At 38.7% G+C, this 18345-nt stretch overlaps 1 protein-coding gene across 5 annotated transcripts in view; it reads left to right on the forward strand.

Annotated features, from left to right (window-relative positions):
• Window positions 1–18345, forward strand: part of NIPBL (NIPBL cohesin loading factor) — a 165208-nt gene that overhangs the window by 78313 nt on the left and 68550 nt on the right. For 4 of the 5 annotated variants that reach the window (XM_054809656.1, XM_054809659.1, XM_054809660.1 and 1 more), the window contains exon 9: window positions 8333–8965. The exons of the other annotated variant lie outside the window; for it this stretch is intronic. In XM_054809656.1, coding sequence (XP_054665631.1) covers window positions 8333–8965 — 633 coding nt within the window. The remainder of the gene's footprint in view (window positions 1–8332; window positions 8966–18345) is intronic. 5 annotated transcript variants of the gene reach the window in all.

Below are 18345 nucleotides of genomic sequence, written 5' to 3' on the forward strand. Positions count from 1 at the left end.
GAATGTTACTATGTCTTGCACTAGTCTAATCTTCTACAGACTGAACAGCACGGTTTCTTTCTATCACCTTACATAAGTCATAATTTCAGAGCTTCTAATTGTCTTTGCTGTTTTTATCTGAATTCTAATTGGTCTACATATGTCTTGATGTTGTACTGTCCTTAGTCATAGATACAACTCTATTTGAAGACTTAGAAGCATGAGTAGTCAGAAAAGGACAGGCAGGGCAGACAAGGAAGGGGTGTCACCCACTATGTCAATGACCAGCTGGAGTGCATGGAGCTCCACCTGGGGAGGGATGAGGAGCCCACTGAGAGCTTATGGGTCAGGATTAAAGGGAGGGCTGGGGCAGGGGACATCATAGTGGGGGTCTGCTACAGGCCACCTGACCAGGGGGACCAAGCAGATGAAGCCCTCTATAGGCAGATAGGAGCAGCCTGATGCTCACAAGCCCTGGTCCTTATGGGGGACCTCAACCACCCCGACATCTGTTGGAGGGACAACGCAGCTGAGCACAAGCAATCCAGGAAGTTCCTGGAATGTGGTGATGACAACCTTCTCCTCCAAGTGACAGAGGAGCCCACGAGGAGATGTGCCATGCTGGACCTAATTCTCACCAGTAAGGAGGGGCTGGTAGGGGACATCAAGCTCAAGGGCAGCCTTGGCTGCAGTGACCATGAAATGGTGGAATTCATGATCCTCAGGGCACACAGCAAGCTCACCACCCTGGCCTTCAGCAGAGCAGACTTTGCCCTCTTCAGGGATCTGCTTGGTAGAATACCATGGGACAAAGCCCTGGAAGGAAGCGGGACCCAAGACAGCTGGCTAATATTCAAGGGTCACCTCCTCCAAGCTCAGGAGCGATGCATCCCAACCAAGAGGAAGTCGAGCAAAACCACCAAGAGGCCCCCATGGATGAACAAGGAGCTCCTGGGCAAAGTCAAACACAAAAAGGAAGCCTACAGAGGGTGTAAGCAAGGGCAGGTAGCCTGGGAGGAATACAGAGAAACTGTCGGAGCAGCCAGGGATCAGGTTAGGAAAGCCAAAGCCCTGATAGAAATCAGTCTGGCCAGGGATGTCAAGGACAAGAAGAAAAGCTTCTATAGGTATGTTAGTGATAAAAGGAGGACGAGGGAAAATGTGGGTCCCCTCCGGAATGAAACGGGCAACCTGGTTACCCCTGGTTACCCAGGATATGGAGAAGGCTGAGGTATTCAATGACTTCTTTGCCTCAGTCTTCACTGGCAAGTGCTTGAGCCACACTGTCCAGGTCAGAGAAGGCAGGGACTGGGAGAATGAAGAACCGTCCACTGCAGGAGAAGATCAGGTTCGAGAATATCTAAGGAACCTGAAGGTGCACAAGTCCGTGAGACCTGATGAGATGCATTCACGGGTCCTGAGGGAACTGGTGGATGAAGTGACCAAGCCACTCGCCATCATATTTGAGAAGTCCTGGCAGTCCGGTGAAGTTTCCACCAACTGGAAAAGGGGAAACATAACGCCCATTTTTAAGAAGGGAAAAAAGGAAGACCCAGTGAACTACAGGCCAGTCAGTGTCTCCTCTGTGCCTGGCAAGATCATGGACCAGATCCTCCTGGAAACAGTGCTCCAGCACATGGAAAATAAGGAGGTGATTGGTGACAGCCAACACAGCTTCACTAAGGGCAAATTGTGCCTGACAAACTTGGTGGCCTTCTGTGATGGGGTTACAGCATCGATGGATAAGGGAAGGGCAACTGACATCATCTACCTGGACTTGTGCAAGGCATTTGACACTGTCCTGCACGACATCCTTGTCTCTAAATTGGAGAGACATGGATTGGATGGATGGACCACTCGGTGGATAAGGAATTGGCTGGACAGTTGCACTCAAAGAGTTGTGGTCAATGGCTCAGTGTCCAAGTGGAGTTCCTCAGGGGTTGGTACTGGGACCGGCACTGTTTAACATCTTTGTCGGCGACACGGACAATGGGATCAAGTGCACCCTCAGCAAGTTTGCTGATGACACCAAGCTGTGTGGTGCAGTTGACACACTGGAGGGAAGGGATGCCATCCGGAGGGACCTTGACAGGCTGGAGAGGTGGGCTCATGCGAACCGCATGAAGTTCAACAAGGCCAAGTGCAAGGTCCTGCACATGGGTTGGCGCAATCCCAAGCATAACTACAGGCTGGGCAGAGAATGGCTTGAGAGCAGCCCTGAGGAGAAGGACTTGGGGGTATTGATTGATGAGAAGCTCAGCATGAGCCGGCAGTGTGCGCTTGCAGCCCAGAAAGCCAACCGTGTCCTGGGCTGCATCAAAAGCAGCGTGACCAGCAGGTAGAGGGAGGTGATCCTGCCCCTCTACTCTGCTCTGGTGAGACCCCACCTGGAGCACTGTGTCCAGCTCTTGGGGGCCCCAGTACAGGAGAGACATGGAGCTGTTGGAGAGAGTCCAGAGGAGGGCCACGAAGTTGATCAGAGGGCTGGAGCACCTCTCCTGTGAGGACAGGCTGAGAGAGTTGGGGTTGTTCAGCCTGGAGAAGAGAAGGCTCCGGGGAAACCTAATTGCGGCCTTCCAGTACCTAAAAGGGGGGCCTACAGGAAAGCTGGAGAGGGACTGTTTATCAGGGAGTGTAGTGACAGGACAAGGGGTGATGGGTTTAAGCTGAAGGAGGGTCGATTTAGATTAGATGTTAGGAAGAAATTCTTCACTGTGAGGGTGGTGAGACACTGGAAGAGGTTGCCCAGAGAAGCTGTGGATGCCCCATCCCTGGAAGTGTTCAAGGCCAGGCTGGATGGGGCTTTGGGCAACGTGGTCTAGTGGAGGGTGTCCCTGCCCGCAGCAGGGGGGTTGGAACTAGATGATCTTTCAGGTCCCTTCCAACCCAAACCATTCTATGATTCTATGATGATTCTATGAAAAGTACCGTAGACGACTTTGTATGATACTACTGTTTTATATGAGAGTATAGCTGCTCTTTGCTGATAACTTAGATTCATATTGCAAGTTGGTTTAAACATATTACTGTCTTTCTATAGAGCTTATGTATCTTCCTTTCATGTTGTTTCAATTGCTCTTTCTCAGATGAAGAAAAAGTTTGTGCTTTCCACTGGTCTTTTTTTTTTTTTGTCTCAAAAGGTTATTCAAATTAGTCAAGAAAATTGTGATTTTTTTTTATTCTGTTTTTAAAAGTAGTTGTGGGCCTCTCTCTCAGGGACTCAACACCAAAAGCTGTTATGATTTTTAGATTAATTAGTCTAATTCTGTTACATATGCAGTTATTAATGACAAATATTTTAAACTACTATTCTTAAGACAGTGCTCTGGAAAGTTGCATTTGTTCACTTATACTCCCTTCATCCATTTTTACCAAGAACAATTGATACATCTATGAACACAATTTTGCAATAGAGTGTACTGCAATCCTACAGTATTTTTGTCTAGATCATACTTCCTCAGCCTGTTAGTGAAATTGTTATGAGAAGCTGTATAGAAAGCTATGCTAAAGTCCAGATATGGCACTCAGTTGTCTTTAATCCACAAGAGCTACTGCTTTACAGAGTAAAATTATTTTGATTTGATGATACTTATTCTTAACAAATTCACTTTGGAATGCTTCCTCTTTATTATCATCTCAGTCCTTACATAGAAATTGTTCTTCTAATATGTACTTAAATCATACAGACTATGTATAATACTCTAGGCAGTCCTTTATTATCCTTTTGAAGGGATTGTTTTTCCCTTTTCGAGTCTGCTGGAGGCACGAATTCTCAAGATGATTATTACCAATTCTAAGATTGGTTTAACCAGAGTTCTAGGGTGAATTAGTCTGATCCCATTTTCATGAAAACATTCCATTTATGTGAAAGTGGTAAATAGGATCATATTAAATTTTAAAAATGAGATGCTTCCATTTATCCACTGTAACTTCAGTCTCTTAAAATCTTTTGGCAGGTTCTGTGATCACCAGGTTCTTAGCTTTTCCAACAGACAAACATCATTATACAATATGGATGCTCCGGTTCTTTTCTCTTTCTCCAGCTTGTCTGCCTTTAGGAACTTATTTATAGTATACTTAGATGTGAAGTCTAATAATCCACATGTAGCTCATATGCATTCCTTAAAGACTATCTTTCCAAAGTCTTTTCCAGTAACAAGTCTAGAATGCTGTGTCCGGGTTTGTACAACAATTGATACCCACTTACATAATGTTCCTGGAGTCTCGAGGATCACTTTGCTATGGATTTAAAAAGGCGTAGCACTTGAATGTTCCTGAAGTTTCTCTCTAATGTCCTGTGAACCGAGTATTAGACAGTAGTCTTCATTTGTTCACTAGCAGTTTTTTCCAGCTTTCACGCATTGGGAACAATGCTTTCGGCAAAAGAAGGATGTAGGATGGGTGAAAAACTTTCTGTCAATGTCTGAGAACTTTTACTTGTAAGGGAGTTAAAGGAATATGAACATACTGTTTTGAGTGACCCTTTGGAAGTTGTTGTGCAAGTGGAAAGCTAATAATTCTTTACAATTCTGTGAAATATGAGTCCTAAGTTCCTGGTAACCTTAACAGTTGTTTTTTAACCATGTGGATCACATCAAAGAATGTGATCAGTGGTGAGAGTTTGGTGCATCGGCTTTGAAAGGCCTCTGAAGAGGCTCAGAGATGATTAGAGAAAGTATGATGAATGCTTAAAAAAAGATGTGAGTACTGTCATGTGATTAGAAAGTGTGCAGACAAAAACTGTATGGTGGAGACATCAGTGATGTGTGCAGTCTCCTGGACAGGAGTTTGTTTGCTACCCAAGTTACTGATGCACAATGAGCAAGTGAAGCCATTCCAGGGGTAAACAAACAAGAAGCTGTTTTGAAACTTTGCCTTTTTAAGAAGGCTAAGTCACTGTCAATGCAATGCATTTTATAGTTGTTCACAGTATAAAAGATTTGATGAGAAATCAGTCAAGAGTCACAGAAAAAAAGTTTACAAATTGCGGCAGCAGTTGATAAAAATTATTCCATATTCAGTGCAATCTACCACTACGAATCAGTAGGAAAACTAATATGAAGAACCAGTCCTAGGATTATCATGGGTGGTCAGTATGACTGTTACTGAAAGATTATGGAGGTGTTGTTGATGGGTGTATTTGTTCCTCTGTAGAAGCCTTATTTCCTATTGATGTTACCCGCTTCTCAGCTACATTTTGTGTTACCTCGTTGACCATCAGGATTTCCTGTTCAGTAATAATACAATGACCTTCCCATTCTCCCAGTGGAGAATCTCTTTTTATCTCACAAGTTTTAACTATTCCTGACATATAGATTGCACAACTGATACTGTGGAAGATGAACTACAGAAAGTCAGATTTTTTCCTCCTGAATTACTGCATAGCTCTAGGTTTAGACTCAAAAGCTGCCTACATATTCTTCTAGTCTAAAAGAGTATTCTGAAATTTGGTTCATTCGTTTTGAAAAATCATTGTATGATTTACTACATTGATAGCATTTTGTAGAACAAATCTTCTCAGCCTCGTAATCTTGACTGGTTCAGCAAACACAGCATACCTGTCTGTCTGTGTATTCTTTCCACAAAAACATTTCTTCTGTTATCAACAAGTCTTATAAGAGCTTCATTCTCAGACATATAATGGCTCAAGTCTTCTCCTGTAGGAAATCATAAAATCACAGAATGATTTGTGTTGGAAGGGACCTTAAAGCCCATCTAGTTCCAACCTCCCTGCCATGGGCAGGGACACCCTCTACTAGACTACGTTGCCCAAAGCCCCATCCAACCTGGCCTTGAACACTTCCAGGGATGGGGCCTCCACAACCTCTCTGGGCAACCTGTTCCAGTACCTCACCACCCTCACAGTAAAAATATTCCAGACTGACTTCAACAGTAATGAGCACAGTCTGTCTAAGCATCCAAAAGAATGTGGTACATTTCAATATGTGATACCTGTTCAAAACTGCTTGTGTCTGTGTTAGAGTGAAACTGTTCCAGAATGCTTCGTCTTTTTCAATTGCTTTTCACCTCAAATACATAAGCATTGTAGCTTCTAAGCCAGAGGCTAAACCATCATTAGACATGTCAAAAATATGTGAAGTTATTGCCAGAACGTGTACTCTTAAAATGCAACTTACAGGCCTTACTATCAACACCTTTCAGGAATGTCCTTCAGGAGGAAGAGACTTTCAAATATCTATTCGTAGTGCTGCCTAAGAGATGGAAAACTTTACTTTTTTTTCTTCATTTACTGGGATCTAAGTATGTTCAATGGAATGCACTGAAATCCTTCTGACCTCCTCAAGTCTACCCAAAGATAAAAAGAATCACCTTACCGGTTGCTGCAGTGTTATTTTTCAGCATGACAAATACCAAATTAATACTACATCAGAACAATCTTGTCATATTTACTTAAAAGTTTAGGACAAGGGAGAATCAAATCTGTGTCCCCTAGTTGAAGTGCAGCTGTGAAAAGCAGTATATGTTGCATAGTTGCAACTTCAGAAGTATTCATTTAAGAGATAATTCAAGAGTGAGATGTCAGTAAGAGCTCTGAAAAGTTTTGAGCTGCCTCTAATATTTGTAGAAATTGAAAGTGCAGCTTGTATTTCATGAGTGGTAGTCATTACCGTAAAGCAAATTGGTAGCTAACGATTTCTGCTATATGTTGCACTAAGACAATCTTGTAAAGTACCAACACAGCTAGTAACTGGGGGGATGGGGGGAGGGAGAGGAGTGAAGGAAGAATCACAAGATTAGGAGTCTGTGGTAAAAGACAAGTGAGAGATCTTCATAGGGTGTTGCCAGGACTTCAGTACTGGTGGTTGAGTGGGGTATCTAATTTGAGGAGGGGAAGTGGAGTAGTGGAAAGATCTTCAGAATCAGGATGAGTCAAAACAGTGTTACCCAACATTGTGGATGTTATCAGCAGAATATGGAGTTGTTGCTGATGGTCAAGAAGGGGTAAGATAAACTCATTTCATACCCTGCTCTCTACAGACAGAAATTATAGGACTTTTCACAGAATATACTAGGGAGAGAAAATAAGTATAGCAGTCTGTGCAAGGAGGTCATCAGTAAAGGCACACCTTTCATGTGAACTGAAGCTTTATTAGAAGTATCCATTCCCTTTTTCATCTACAGGTCAGTACATTGCTCAATGATTCTTAGTATTTCTTAAAATATCTGGTAGAAATTTAAGCTGCAGAATAAAGCTTTCTTGTTTAATGGCATTTCTTGAATGAAGCAGGTGGGGACCTGTATTCCAATGAGTTTTTGATTGTTGTTAGAAGTACTGACCTATGATGACCTAAACCGGAATGACTACTAATGATCTCAGTCACTGTTTCTGAAGATCAGTATTCCTCAGTGGATGAATGGAATCTGATAAATGTTTGCTTTAACAAGAGAAGGCTGGCCCTATTGGTCCAGCTGATAGACTTTTCTCTTTTTTCTTTTTTTTTTTTTTTTTTTTGTGTCCTACACCACTCTTCCTTTTTAAGCCAAAAATTATAGCTCAAAATTATAATTGGGATAAGTTGAAAAGCTTCTGTGTTTTTCACAGCTTTTTTCTGGGCTAACAATTTTGGGGAGCTGATTTAATTTGAGGAACAAAAAATTTAAATGTAATTAATTGGAAAATATTCTTAATTAAAAATGTCCTCTGTTAAAAATTTCTCTACATACACTCAAAGCCGGTTTAAAAAAAAAAAAAGAGGGTGATTAAGGCAGAAAATGGTAGAAAAATGCCTTAAGACAATTAATGTTTTCTAGATAGTCATGAGTGGGGGAGGTTGGAATGAGTTTACCTGAAAGAAAATTTTTAAAAAAAAGTTGAGAATGAACTGTCAGAATCAAAGTTAAGGAGGTTGTGTGTTTTGATCTTTTTTTTCCTTTTTTTTTTAAAATTAAAATTGTGTAGCTGAAATGGCTAATGCCTATACGCTAATTGTTAAGTCTTCATCACTGAATCTTATTAAGAATCTTTTTGATCTTTCGTTTTTCTGTAGTCAACTTGCTTTCATTGATGATTTTCTAATAGTTGATATTCTGAGCCTGCAGGTATTATTTTTATTTATTCTTTTTTGGTTGTGGGTTTTTTTGTTCAATCTTCTCTGAAATGATCCCTTCTCTACCTGCCATGGACTGCTAAAATTCCTAGGAAATACACTGCAACTATCTGGATTACATCTTGATCTAGGAATGATGTGCTTCCTACCAGTCTTATTTAGACCTTTTATGAACACAGATATTTGTAGAAATACACATTAAAATTATGTAGGTTATATTTAGTGTGTTTTTATATAAACATGAAACAACATAACTGTTCAGTTTTTCTGAATTATTATTCTAGGATCAAGACAACCTTTAATCCAACAATCTCAGCCTCCACCTTATTCATCACCTAGAGATGTTCCCCCAGACATATTGTTAGATTCTCCAGAAAGAAAGCAAAAGAAACAAAAGAAAATGAAGTTAGGCAAGGATGAAAAAGACCAGACTGAAAAAGCTGCAATGTATGATATCATTAGTTCTCCTTCCAAGGACTCTACTAAGCTTACATTAAGACTCTCTCGTGTAAGATCTTCGGATATGGACCAGCAGGATGATATGCTTTCTGGTTTGGAAAACAGCAGTGTGTCAGAGGGTGATATTCCTTTTAATGTGCAGTACCCAGGACAGACTTCTAAAACACCCGTTACTCCACAGGATGTTAACCGCCCACTAAACGCTGCTCAGTGTTTGCCGCAGCACGAACAGACAGCTTTCCTTCAGGCACAACAAGTGCCTGTTTTACAACAGAACACTTCAGTTGCTGCAAAACAACCTCAAACTCCTGTGGTACAGACACAGCAACAGGTTTCGCAACAAGGAACTATAACGTCATATGATGAAGTAGAATTGGATGCATTGGCTGAAATTGAGCGGATAGAACGTGAATCAGCTATTGAAAGGGAGCGATTTTCAAAAGAAGTGCAAGATAAAGGTAAAAGGATTGTGTGTGTGTATACACTATATATATTATATAAATATATATATGCATATAGAGCCCATATATATATATATAAAAAAACTTCCTGTCATTGTCACATAGTTCAATTCTGTTTACTCAGTGTAGGTTCTTCTGCGACATTCATCTCCATTCCCCTCCAACAATGAACTGTAATCTCTCATATATGCATATATTTTTAATATCTGGTATTCTTTATTTGGGGTCTTAATGGATGAGAAATGAAGTTCTTATGTTTCAGAATTCTTTTTAAACTACTCTTATTTTGAACCATGAGACCGAATGAAGTACAATTGACGTTGTTTCTAGTTTCTAAAATTCTGTCAGTACCGTAAGTCAAAATTTGCATAAGTTTTGGTGGTTGAATTATTAATTAACTACCTATGCTGCCTAATCTAAGAAAATACAGGAAAACTCTTTTACTCATTTCTATTCATATCCTCATTCGAACCTAATGTGAAGGAGGTCTTAAATTAAAATCACATCCACTCTTCTAAAAGCAATGTAACGATTGGGTAATATATACTACTATGTTGTCACCAGTGTTTGTTCAGCCGAATATTCATTATTATGTAGGCATTACAAGCTTTAGAGGACTACCATATATTTACATGGTCTCTAGCACAGAACCATGTCCTGAAATGTTTCTCTTCACTTCAGTAGCTGTACTGGTTTCTTAACTGATTTCATTGAATCTGTCGTCTTCGTTGTTTTGTTTTTCTTTTTTTTTTCCCCTGTTGTTAACTGGTTTGAAGGTCTTAGGTTTCAGAAATCTCAAAAGTAGATGCAAAGTCCACAAGTAAATCTTGAAGTTAAGACGTATTTTTTAAATTAGATAGTGGTAGGTCAACATAAGTATTTTTCAGAAGCTTCCTCTGGACTATGTTTAACTTCTGTGAAAAAAACTTTTGTAGTATAATACTAATTTATTAGATACTCCCAAGAAAAATCTTGGAGAGTGGAAAACAGCACAAATTCTGATTTTTGGAAGTTCATAGGTGAAAATGGTCAAATTTTGCATATTGTATATGCAACATATTTGCATGGACACAACTGAATTACATACAGTTTGGGTCTTTAACCAGCAGAGAGCGCACAAATTTTCTCCCTATTCATATTTTTTTCCTGTTTTTAAAGATGTGGGGGTGGGGGGGAGAGAGAGAGTTTATGTGTGTGTGTGTTTGTAAATGTGGTTGTTGCAATTACTAAAAGGTTTGCTGCCTTAGATATTTCTTACTTGGTAACTAAATCAAGTGTTTTTAGGAAATGTTGCTTGTGAATATGTGGAGAAAATGTGTGCTCACCTCAGAAGAGATCTCTGCTCTCTTTAGTTTTAATTTAATGAAATGAGGAATTTGTTACTTTGCTTAAATCTCTTCTACTACTAACTTTGAATTTATTGATGGAGAGCTTGTGGTTTGTCTCCTAGTACTTTAGAAGCTACTCTTATATCCATACACTTCAAGTAGAATCTCCAGCGCATTTTAGCTGAAAAGCATCTGGAAAAATGCACTGTATTTTTGATGGTGCACAGCAGTCTTCGGACACTTGGAGCAAGACTAAAACACACTTCCTCTTTTGTTCTGGCTTTCAGGAAAAGTTGAGCATTAGTTGTTTACCATAATTACACAGCCATGGGCAGACTCTGATTTGTTTATTTTGGGGAAAGGAGTGATTTTTATAAAATGTGATCTCTCCCCTTCACCACTGCTCAATAACCTTCTTCCCAAATAAGGATTCCAACCTTACACTTCTCTTCTGCCTGAGTCCTCTAGCAGGTCTCAGTTCTCCCTGAGTTCCTGCAATTGCTATGGATCAGGTGCAAGAGTTGCTGCCTTATATTGGGACAAATGATCACCATTTATTCACATCCCTATGTAGGGGCAGTAGCTCTTTTCACTTTGAGGCTTCAGCCATGAATGAATAGTATTGAGTAGAAAGATTTTTTGCAGTCTTGGGACAGATATCCTGAGAAGCTGTTACCTTGGAGAAATGTGGTTCGTATTTTTTTGGTAATGCTTTTGCCATTGCTTGTAAGTTTGTACTCTGTCTACAAGTTGATACGCTCTGGCATTGTTCTAGTTACAGCTGTTTGGTTTGGTGTGAGGAAGCTTCCTCTATTGTTCCTATGGGAATATGTCTGTTAGAAATACATTCATTTTTGCAAAGCTGCTTACTGTATTTATGCAAAAGCCTGGCATTTGTGCATTTTGGTACATATGCTGTAACTCAGATCACATTATGTCAAGAAAGTAGTGTGACTGTAGCAAGTACTCTGTCTAATTAGAATGCATAGTGCTAGCTGATGCTTTACAGTAGTAAGTGTCCCTCTAGAGAACTTAAGATGCTAGCACATGCTAGTCTGCATGAAAGCGTCTTTGCTGCTTTTTCTAATTGAGGCATGAGAGTACAGACTGCAGTGACACTATACTTTCTGTGTAGGCACACGTTGTCTTCCATAAATTACTTTGACTACTCACAAGTTTGATAGATTATTAGTGGTCTCTTCTGTTCCTTTTTTAGACATGAAATCTCTTTAGTACTATGCTTCATCAAAGTTTTTCAGATGCTTTCTTTTTAACAGTAAGGCTCTAGTTGGACATGACATGTTCTTTCTGAGGCTTGGAAGCAGTAGTGTGGTGGACCTGTTTATTCCAGAGGAGAGGCAGAGATTTTTTTTTGGGGGGGGGGGGGGGGGGGGGGGGGGGGGGGGGCCTGTCTTGCTAAAAATTATATAACTGCTGCAGTTGCCTAAGACAATACTAAGGTCTTTTTTTTTTTAAATGCTGAGGTCCTTTTACGATGTTTGCTATAGGTGAGAAATGGGGATTTGAGCCCTTTAGTAATTATAGTACTTTCTGTAATAAATCGTTAATTGCAATAGAACTGTTAAAATATTTAGTTTCCACCAAACAAAGTCTGTTGAAGTGGGAGGCAGTCTCTCTTTCAGAGGTGGAACTAACACAGGGTTTTGGAGAAGTACCTTCTTTGAAAAGCAGCATATCTTTCTGGAACCTGATTGTCATGCTTTTGCTTTCTGAAAAAGAAATTCTTAAGTGCAAAAATCACTAACGCAAACTCTGGCAGATTTGACCTAACGTATGTCAGATATACCTAAGTAATGATTTATAATATAGACCTTATGCCTCATATCTGAGTGCTTTTCAGAGCTCTGTTTTTATAATTCTATCCTTTTGGGCTACTTGGATCTTGTATTAAGTGGATTATATGGTCTTTTCATCATGATATAGAGAGGTGCAACATTTGAAAAAGTTGGTTTCATCCTTGACCTCTGTGAGGAAGGACAAGAGTCCATCTCTTCTTCCTACTTTCTCCATCAAGGAAGTCTCTCTGTATTGATTAATTTTGCAAGTAATTTGTCTGTATCTGTTAATGAAAGGAATAGTTGGAGGTTTTGAAGATCAAGGCATTTGGCACCAAAATTTACATTCCAATACACAGAATCATAGAGTCACAGAATGGTTTGAGTTGGAAGGGACCTTAAAGATCATTTGGTTCCAACCCCCCTGCCATGGGTAGAGACATCCTTCAGTAGACCAGGTTGCCCAAAGCCCCATCCAACCTGGCCTTAAACACTTCCAGGGGTAAGGCATCCACAACTTCTCTGGGCAACCTGTTCCAGTGCCTCACCATCTTCATAATAAAAAATTTCTTTCTTATATCTAATCTACATCTACCCTCTTTCAGTTTAAAGCCATTACCCCTTGTTCTGTCACTAAATGCCCTTGTAAACAGTCCCTCTCCATCTTTCTTATAAGCCCACTTTACTTACTGGAAGGCTGCTCTAAGGTCTCCCGGGAGCCTTCTCTTTTCAAGGCTGAAGATCTATTATGTTTAATAGCCTCAGAACAAATAAATAAGTCTGTGGAACATGACATACCTCAGGTCTTCTGTTCCCATTGCCCCCATCACAATGGGCTCTATACCCTCATCAGTTACAAATTGTCAGTCAATACTAGACCATATCTTCTTTTTTGAAAGGATGTGTAGTATTGCAGATAGATCCAGCTGTTATTTATCAAGACTCAGATTATCTGAGTTGGGACAAAAGTGATTCAGGACTAGTACAGAAAGGGATTATCTGCTTCCACAACAATCAACAAGTGAACCATCTTCTGCTTAGGTGCATTGTGATATCTCGATGACATAATTTCTTTAGAAAGATAATGAAGCTTCATGCACACTTTCTTCTCTTCTAATCACCGTCAGTAGTCGCATGTCCTGTACTACTTAGTGCTGTTCAATTCTTTAGAAACAAGTAGAGGTCCATATTCTGAACCTATTTTGTTCACTTAACAGGAATTGCGCTTTGTTCACATTCTGAAGTTGTCTGCTCCAGGAAAGTACAGGAAATCCTGTTGAGTTTTAGAAAATTATGTCCCAGGAATTTCTGTTCTTTTCAGGAATCTTCTTTTCCTTAGCTGGAGGGGGGGATATTGAGGGAGAAATTTAATTTTATTAACCACAGTTCTTTGCATTAACTTGTGCTTTGCCACTGTTCAGATAGAAGTGGATTATTTTTGTGTACAGTTAAGTCAGAGCTAGTCAGTCACTTTCCGTCTAAACCTTTCCTAGAACATTACATTAAGTTCTTGTTCTTCAAGATTTATGCCTTCTACTAAATTAATTTTGGGGTTCAAGGTTTATACCTCAAGATCTTTCATGCTTTTCTAAAACCCCCAAATAATGTGAATCGAAAATATTTATTAATGTTAAAAGGAGCTCTGAGTCTTCTAGGAAGGGGAAAAGGGAAGATAACCTTGAAAATTACTTGAAAAAACAGAAAGTAACCCATCTTTTTTCAGAGACTCTTTTTCAAATTGCTTTAGTTTTTTATTTTATTCAGATTTGCTAAATTTTAATTTGAGCTCTTCCATACATAGTATTGTGTGTTCACTGTTAGATTTTAGGCTACTTCAAAGACACTTTTACATAATGCAGCTGTCTTAACAGATTGAGGAATTTAGTTGTAAAAGGCACTGTTCTCTGGAGTTTGTGAGAAGAGTAATGAAATCATTAATCACTAACCATTTCATTTGGAGGCTAATATTTTTTTTTAAACTGGAAAGCATTAGATGCATTTTTTAAATGAGATAAACATACTCGTATCTGTGTTTTTTCTCCCTATATATTTTACCTCTGAGTATCCATTTTACACACTTCTTTGGAATCTTACTGTGGATTCTTTGAATTAGGAAGAAGTGAAGCTGTAATAACTTTATTTCCAATAATTGGATCAGTTAGGGGGCATTTGGATGCCTGCTGTGGGCCCTTCTTTTTTTAGTTCATTCCAAGCCCATAGCAGCAGAGACACACATCCCAAGAGTGTGAATCTGCCGGAGCAAAACTCTCAAAACTACAGTTATAGGTAAGTAACCTTTTTCTCTTACCTTTTAAGTTCTTATCCCAGTCCTCTCCCTTTCTCCCCATTACCCATCTCCCCAGAAAAGTTCCCCAAAGAGGAAACTAATAGAAAAGCACTATTAAGAATGAATAGTTTGTTTATGTCTAATTTTATGTAGCCAGTTAATGAAATGACAGAATGGGTAATTATAACCAGTATTCATAGCATTCATTTCAAAACATGTTATAGGAGTTTTATTTCCTTAAAATGGAGCTGCAAGTGTAGTCATTTGTACAGTAATCTTGCAGAGGATTACAGTCACTAATACCAGAAGATGAAATGAGAAAGTATAAAATATAAGTGATTGTGTCTATGTAGCAGGACAATGTTAGAATTAGATTTCATGTATTTTGTGTATACAAGCTTTTGTTACATCTGCATTTCACAGTTTGATGTAATGGATGAAACTGGCACCTCATACAGCATTCTGAAGAAAAAGAAACTTTGCAACCTTCAGTTTCTATAGATGAGAGATTTTTTGTGTGTTTGTGCATTCAAATGTGTTTTAAGAAAAGTAAGGGGAAGAAATTCCTCTTCTATCTAGAGAAATCTCAATGAAGTGTTGCAATGTTTTCATCTATCTAGGAAAAACTAAGTTCTTTTATATTTTTTATAAAGAATGAAATCGTGATTGAATGAAAAACACCATTTAAAGATAAAAAGTAGAGGCATATTTTTTTAATGGTGTTTACTTGATTTTGGTGCTCTTGTGTAACATGAAATTCGCCCATTTATCCCAGGTTGTGCTTTACATAGGGTAGTGCAGAAACCTGCTCTTAAAAGCAGGCGTAGAAAATTAACTAAAACATAGCAGTTTGGTAAGAAGTCTATTTTTTTTAATCTGTAGCATAAACTAAGATTAGAAAATTGAATATAACTTGCATGTAGCATATGCCCTTGATTGTACCTGTTCGATAGATGGGAGGATTTATAATATTACTTATGCGGTAATGACTTTATTTTTTTCTACAACAGTCACTTCTCTGTAATGGATTTAAATTTTGACAAAGAAGTATAATTAACAAACCTTATTAAGAGTTTAAGCCCAACATTTCTACAGTTGATAGTCACTAAGTTCACTCTGACATCAACCTAAGAAGACACAGACTTTTTTTCATTATCAGGTGGAATAAATGTTACTGTATCTAGTTAATTGAAGATACTTTTGAGTGCAAGGTACATGTCAGAATAAAATCAACATCTGGAAGGGACATTTCAAGGTCATTCCTTATTTCTAAAGTTTTATGTTTATACAAATGAATTAAAAACTAATCGGATATGTTAATCTGTAGGTGATACATAAAATAAGTAGTTTTGATTAAGTCTACTGTTAGCGTGTTGCATTTTTCTTGTGAAATTAGGTGCCACATTGTGTATTTCAAAGTAATTGCACTTCAGGTTCTCTCAGGTATTTTAACAATTGAGTTTACAAAACTATACTTCTCCACAAGGCAATCACGTGGATAAAACCGAGCATTTGTGTCCAGAAAAATCTACCTTATAAATAAATTAAAATCATATTGTTCATAAAAGCAGTATTAAATTCAGGGAGGTTAAGCTGTGGCTTCCAATCTCTAAACAAGTGTAGATGCCTGATTATACTCTCTTAGTATTTCAATTCTTGTCATTTTCTAGTGTGGTATTTCTTTTGTATTGCTATAGTTGACAGGGAATAATGAGTTACCAGACATCATTAAGTAGAAAAATTCATAAAGTCATATTTCATTCTCCAGTTGTGCTTGTTAGGTCATCGTTATGTTTAATAAAACAAGCAAAACTTCACCAAAAGGAAGATCCTGAAGTCTGCTACACCCTAAGGCATGTCACAGACTCCTGTGGTCTTTTTGTGTTTTGTCCTGAATGAATTTGGACACCCCTCCTGATGGGCTCTCCTTTTTGCACAGTGACCAGAAGTTTGCTAAAGTCTTTTAACGGATTGCTAAAAAAATGGCAGCTGTTTCTGTTCCGATTCTCAGAAATCCCTTCCTCTGAACTGCAGCAACTGGAAGCCCTCTGGTCTCTACTTCGGAGACTTTGGAATTACATTCTGTTCTATAAAGCTTCCTATACCAGGTTTATGACTGTACTTTCTTAGTTTCTTTTGTAAGGGAGCAACAGTGAGAATAAAATTTTTGTTCTATATTTGCTGAGTCTCTCCTTCAAGGAGAGGAGTTAGTGCTGTGGGAATCTCTTTTACTGATGGGAAGAGTTCTCTTTGGTTGTTCAATTCTTTGTTTATTGAAATATGGCTTTGGAGGAAGGCCAAGTGAGAACAAACTCTCATGGTCAGTAATGCTGAATGTCCATGAAGGAGTAGAAAGATAAGAATGGATATTTGCCCTCACTCCATTGATAGGTCGTCCATCAGTACCATTAAAGTAGTTTTAAACCTTCCTTGTACCCAGATTAGATTGATTGGTCTAGATTCTTGTGGTCTGCAGAACACTGTTGATTAGGGGGACAGGGCACTTGGACAGCTTTGAAGAGATCTGTGAAAAATAACTAAGAAAACAGTTGTCAGAAAACATAGATTTGTTATTTAGATGTATAGTTATGTGTTACCTGTGGAAAATTCCTAATCTTGACTGTTAGCTTAAATAGGGTAAGCTTGTAATTGGCCTCTCGCTGACTTGTCTCTGATGTTGTTAAAAAAATGGAAAGTTTGACAATAAGTAATAACTACTCAGAACTGCTATATTTGGGTTACATTTATTCATTGCTGATTTAAGTAATTCAAATAAGTGGTATTTCAAATGAGTGGTGGCATATTCCAGTAAGTGTTACAGCTTTAAAATATAAAAGTCTTAATTGTTATGCTTTAAAAAAAGAAAGTTTGTAGTGGAGTCATCAAAATGGTTCATCCAGAATTCACCATTAGAGGATCAATCTTTTTTGTGGTTCTGAAGAGGAGTATGTTCTTATTTAACCATCTTGGATATGATGTCTCCAGTTGAATCCCTTATAAGATGTAAGTGAGAAGTGATAATTTATCTGCTGTGTCTTCAAGAGCATTCAAGATCGTTCAGAAAACTCTGGATTTTAGAGTCTACCAAATGGTATTAATAGTGTGGAGTGTTACCATTCTGCTAAAATGAAGCTTAGCAACTATGCATGTGGTTATTATTTAGACTTGTTACCTTTTCACAGATATTTACAAAACGCCCAATTCAGTTTGCTAGGACAAGCAGTTCTAGGTTTTTAGGCTATCATCCTATTTTAGTAGTTTGTTGAAAGAGTTTTATCTGGGAATTAAGGCAATCATCAGGTTTGCAAGAAAGCAGTAACATTGGAGACTTCAGCACTGATGGTATTCTGGCTGCTGCTTTGGAAAGATATCAGGTTAAATGGAAGAATGGAGATACTTCTTTCATACAGCTCCCCTCATCCAGCAGCTCTCCTAAGACTTGCTCAGCTTCCAAGCATATCCGTTTTCAGGATGGATACTCTTCAAATCATGATTGACTTGCAGTTTCAGCAGAAAAGTATTTGAAGGTATCTGTGGTTATTCCAGTGCAATGTTTTTTTTGCACAAAGGTTCCGCAGTAATTAATTCATTTCTAAATCTGAAAGTACTCGTCATTTTGACACACAGATATTGCCAAAGATGAAGGCCACAACCTGTCTCCAGGAATACTGTTTGTAAGAGGACTGGTGATAGATAATCGCTTGGAAAGCCAGCTAATGTTTTTTTCCATTTCAGACTTATGGCTCCTGTAATGTTTTGTTTCTTGCACCACAGTGACCCATTTAATTTGCTAGAACATCTCCACTATTTTTAGAATAAGGTAGCTTAGAATAACATAGCTTGTGATCTTGTTTTGAGTACCAAGTTACTGCCTTTTGGTGAGCACGTTGCAATGTAGAGAACTTCCATGTGGATTTGCCAAGCCAAAAGGATGTATACATAAGAGAATAACTAGGATCAGACTGT

This window comes from Grus americana, chromosome Z (genome assembly GCF_028858705.1).
Source record: "Grus americana isolate bGruAme1 chromosome Z, bGruAme1.mat, whole genome shotgun sequence".
Classification (NCBI taxonomy): Eukaryota; Metazoa; Chordata; class Aves; order Gruiformes; family Gruidae; genus Grus; species Grus americana.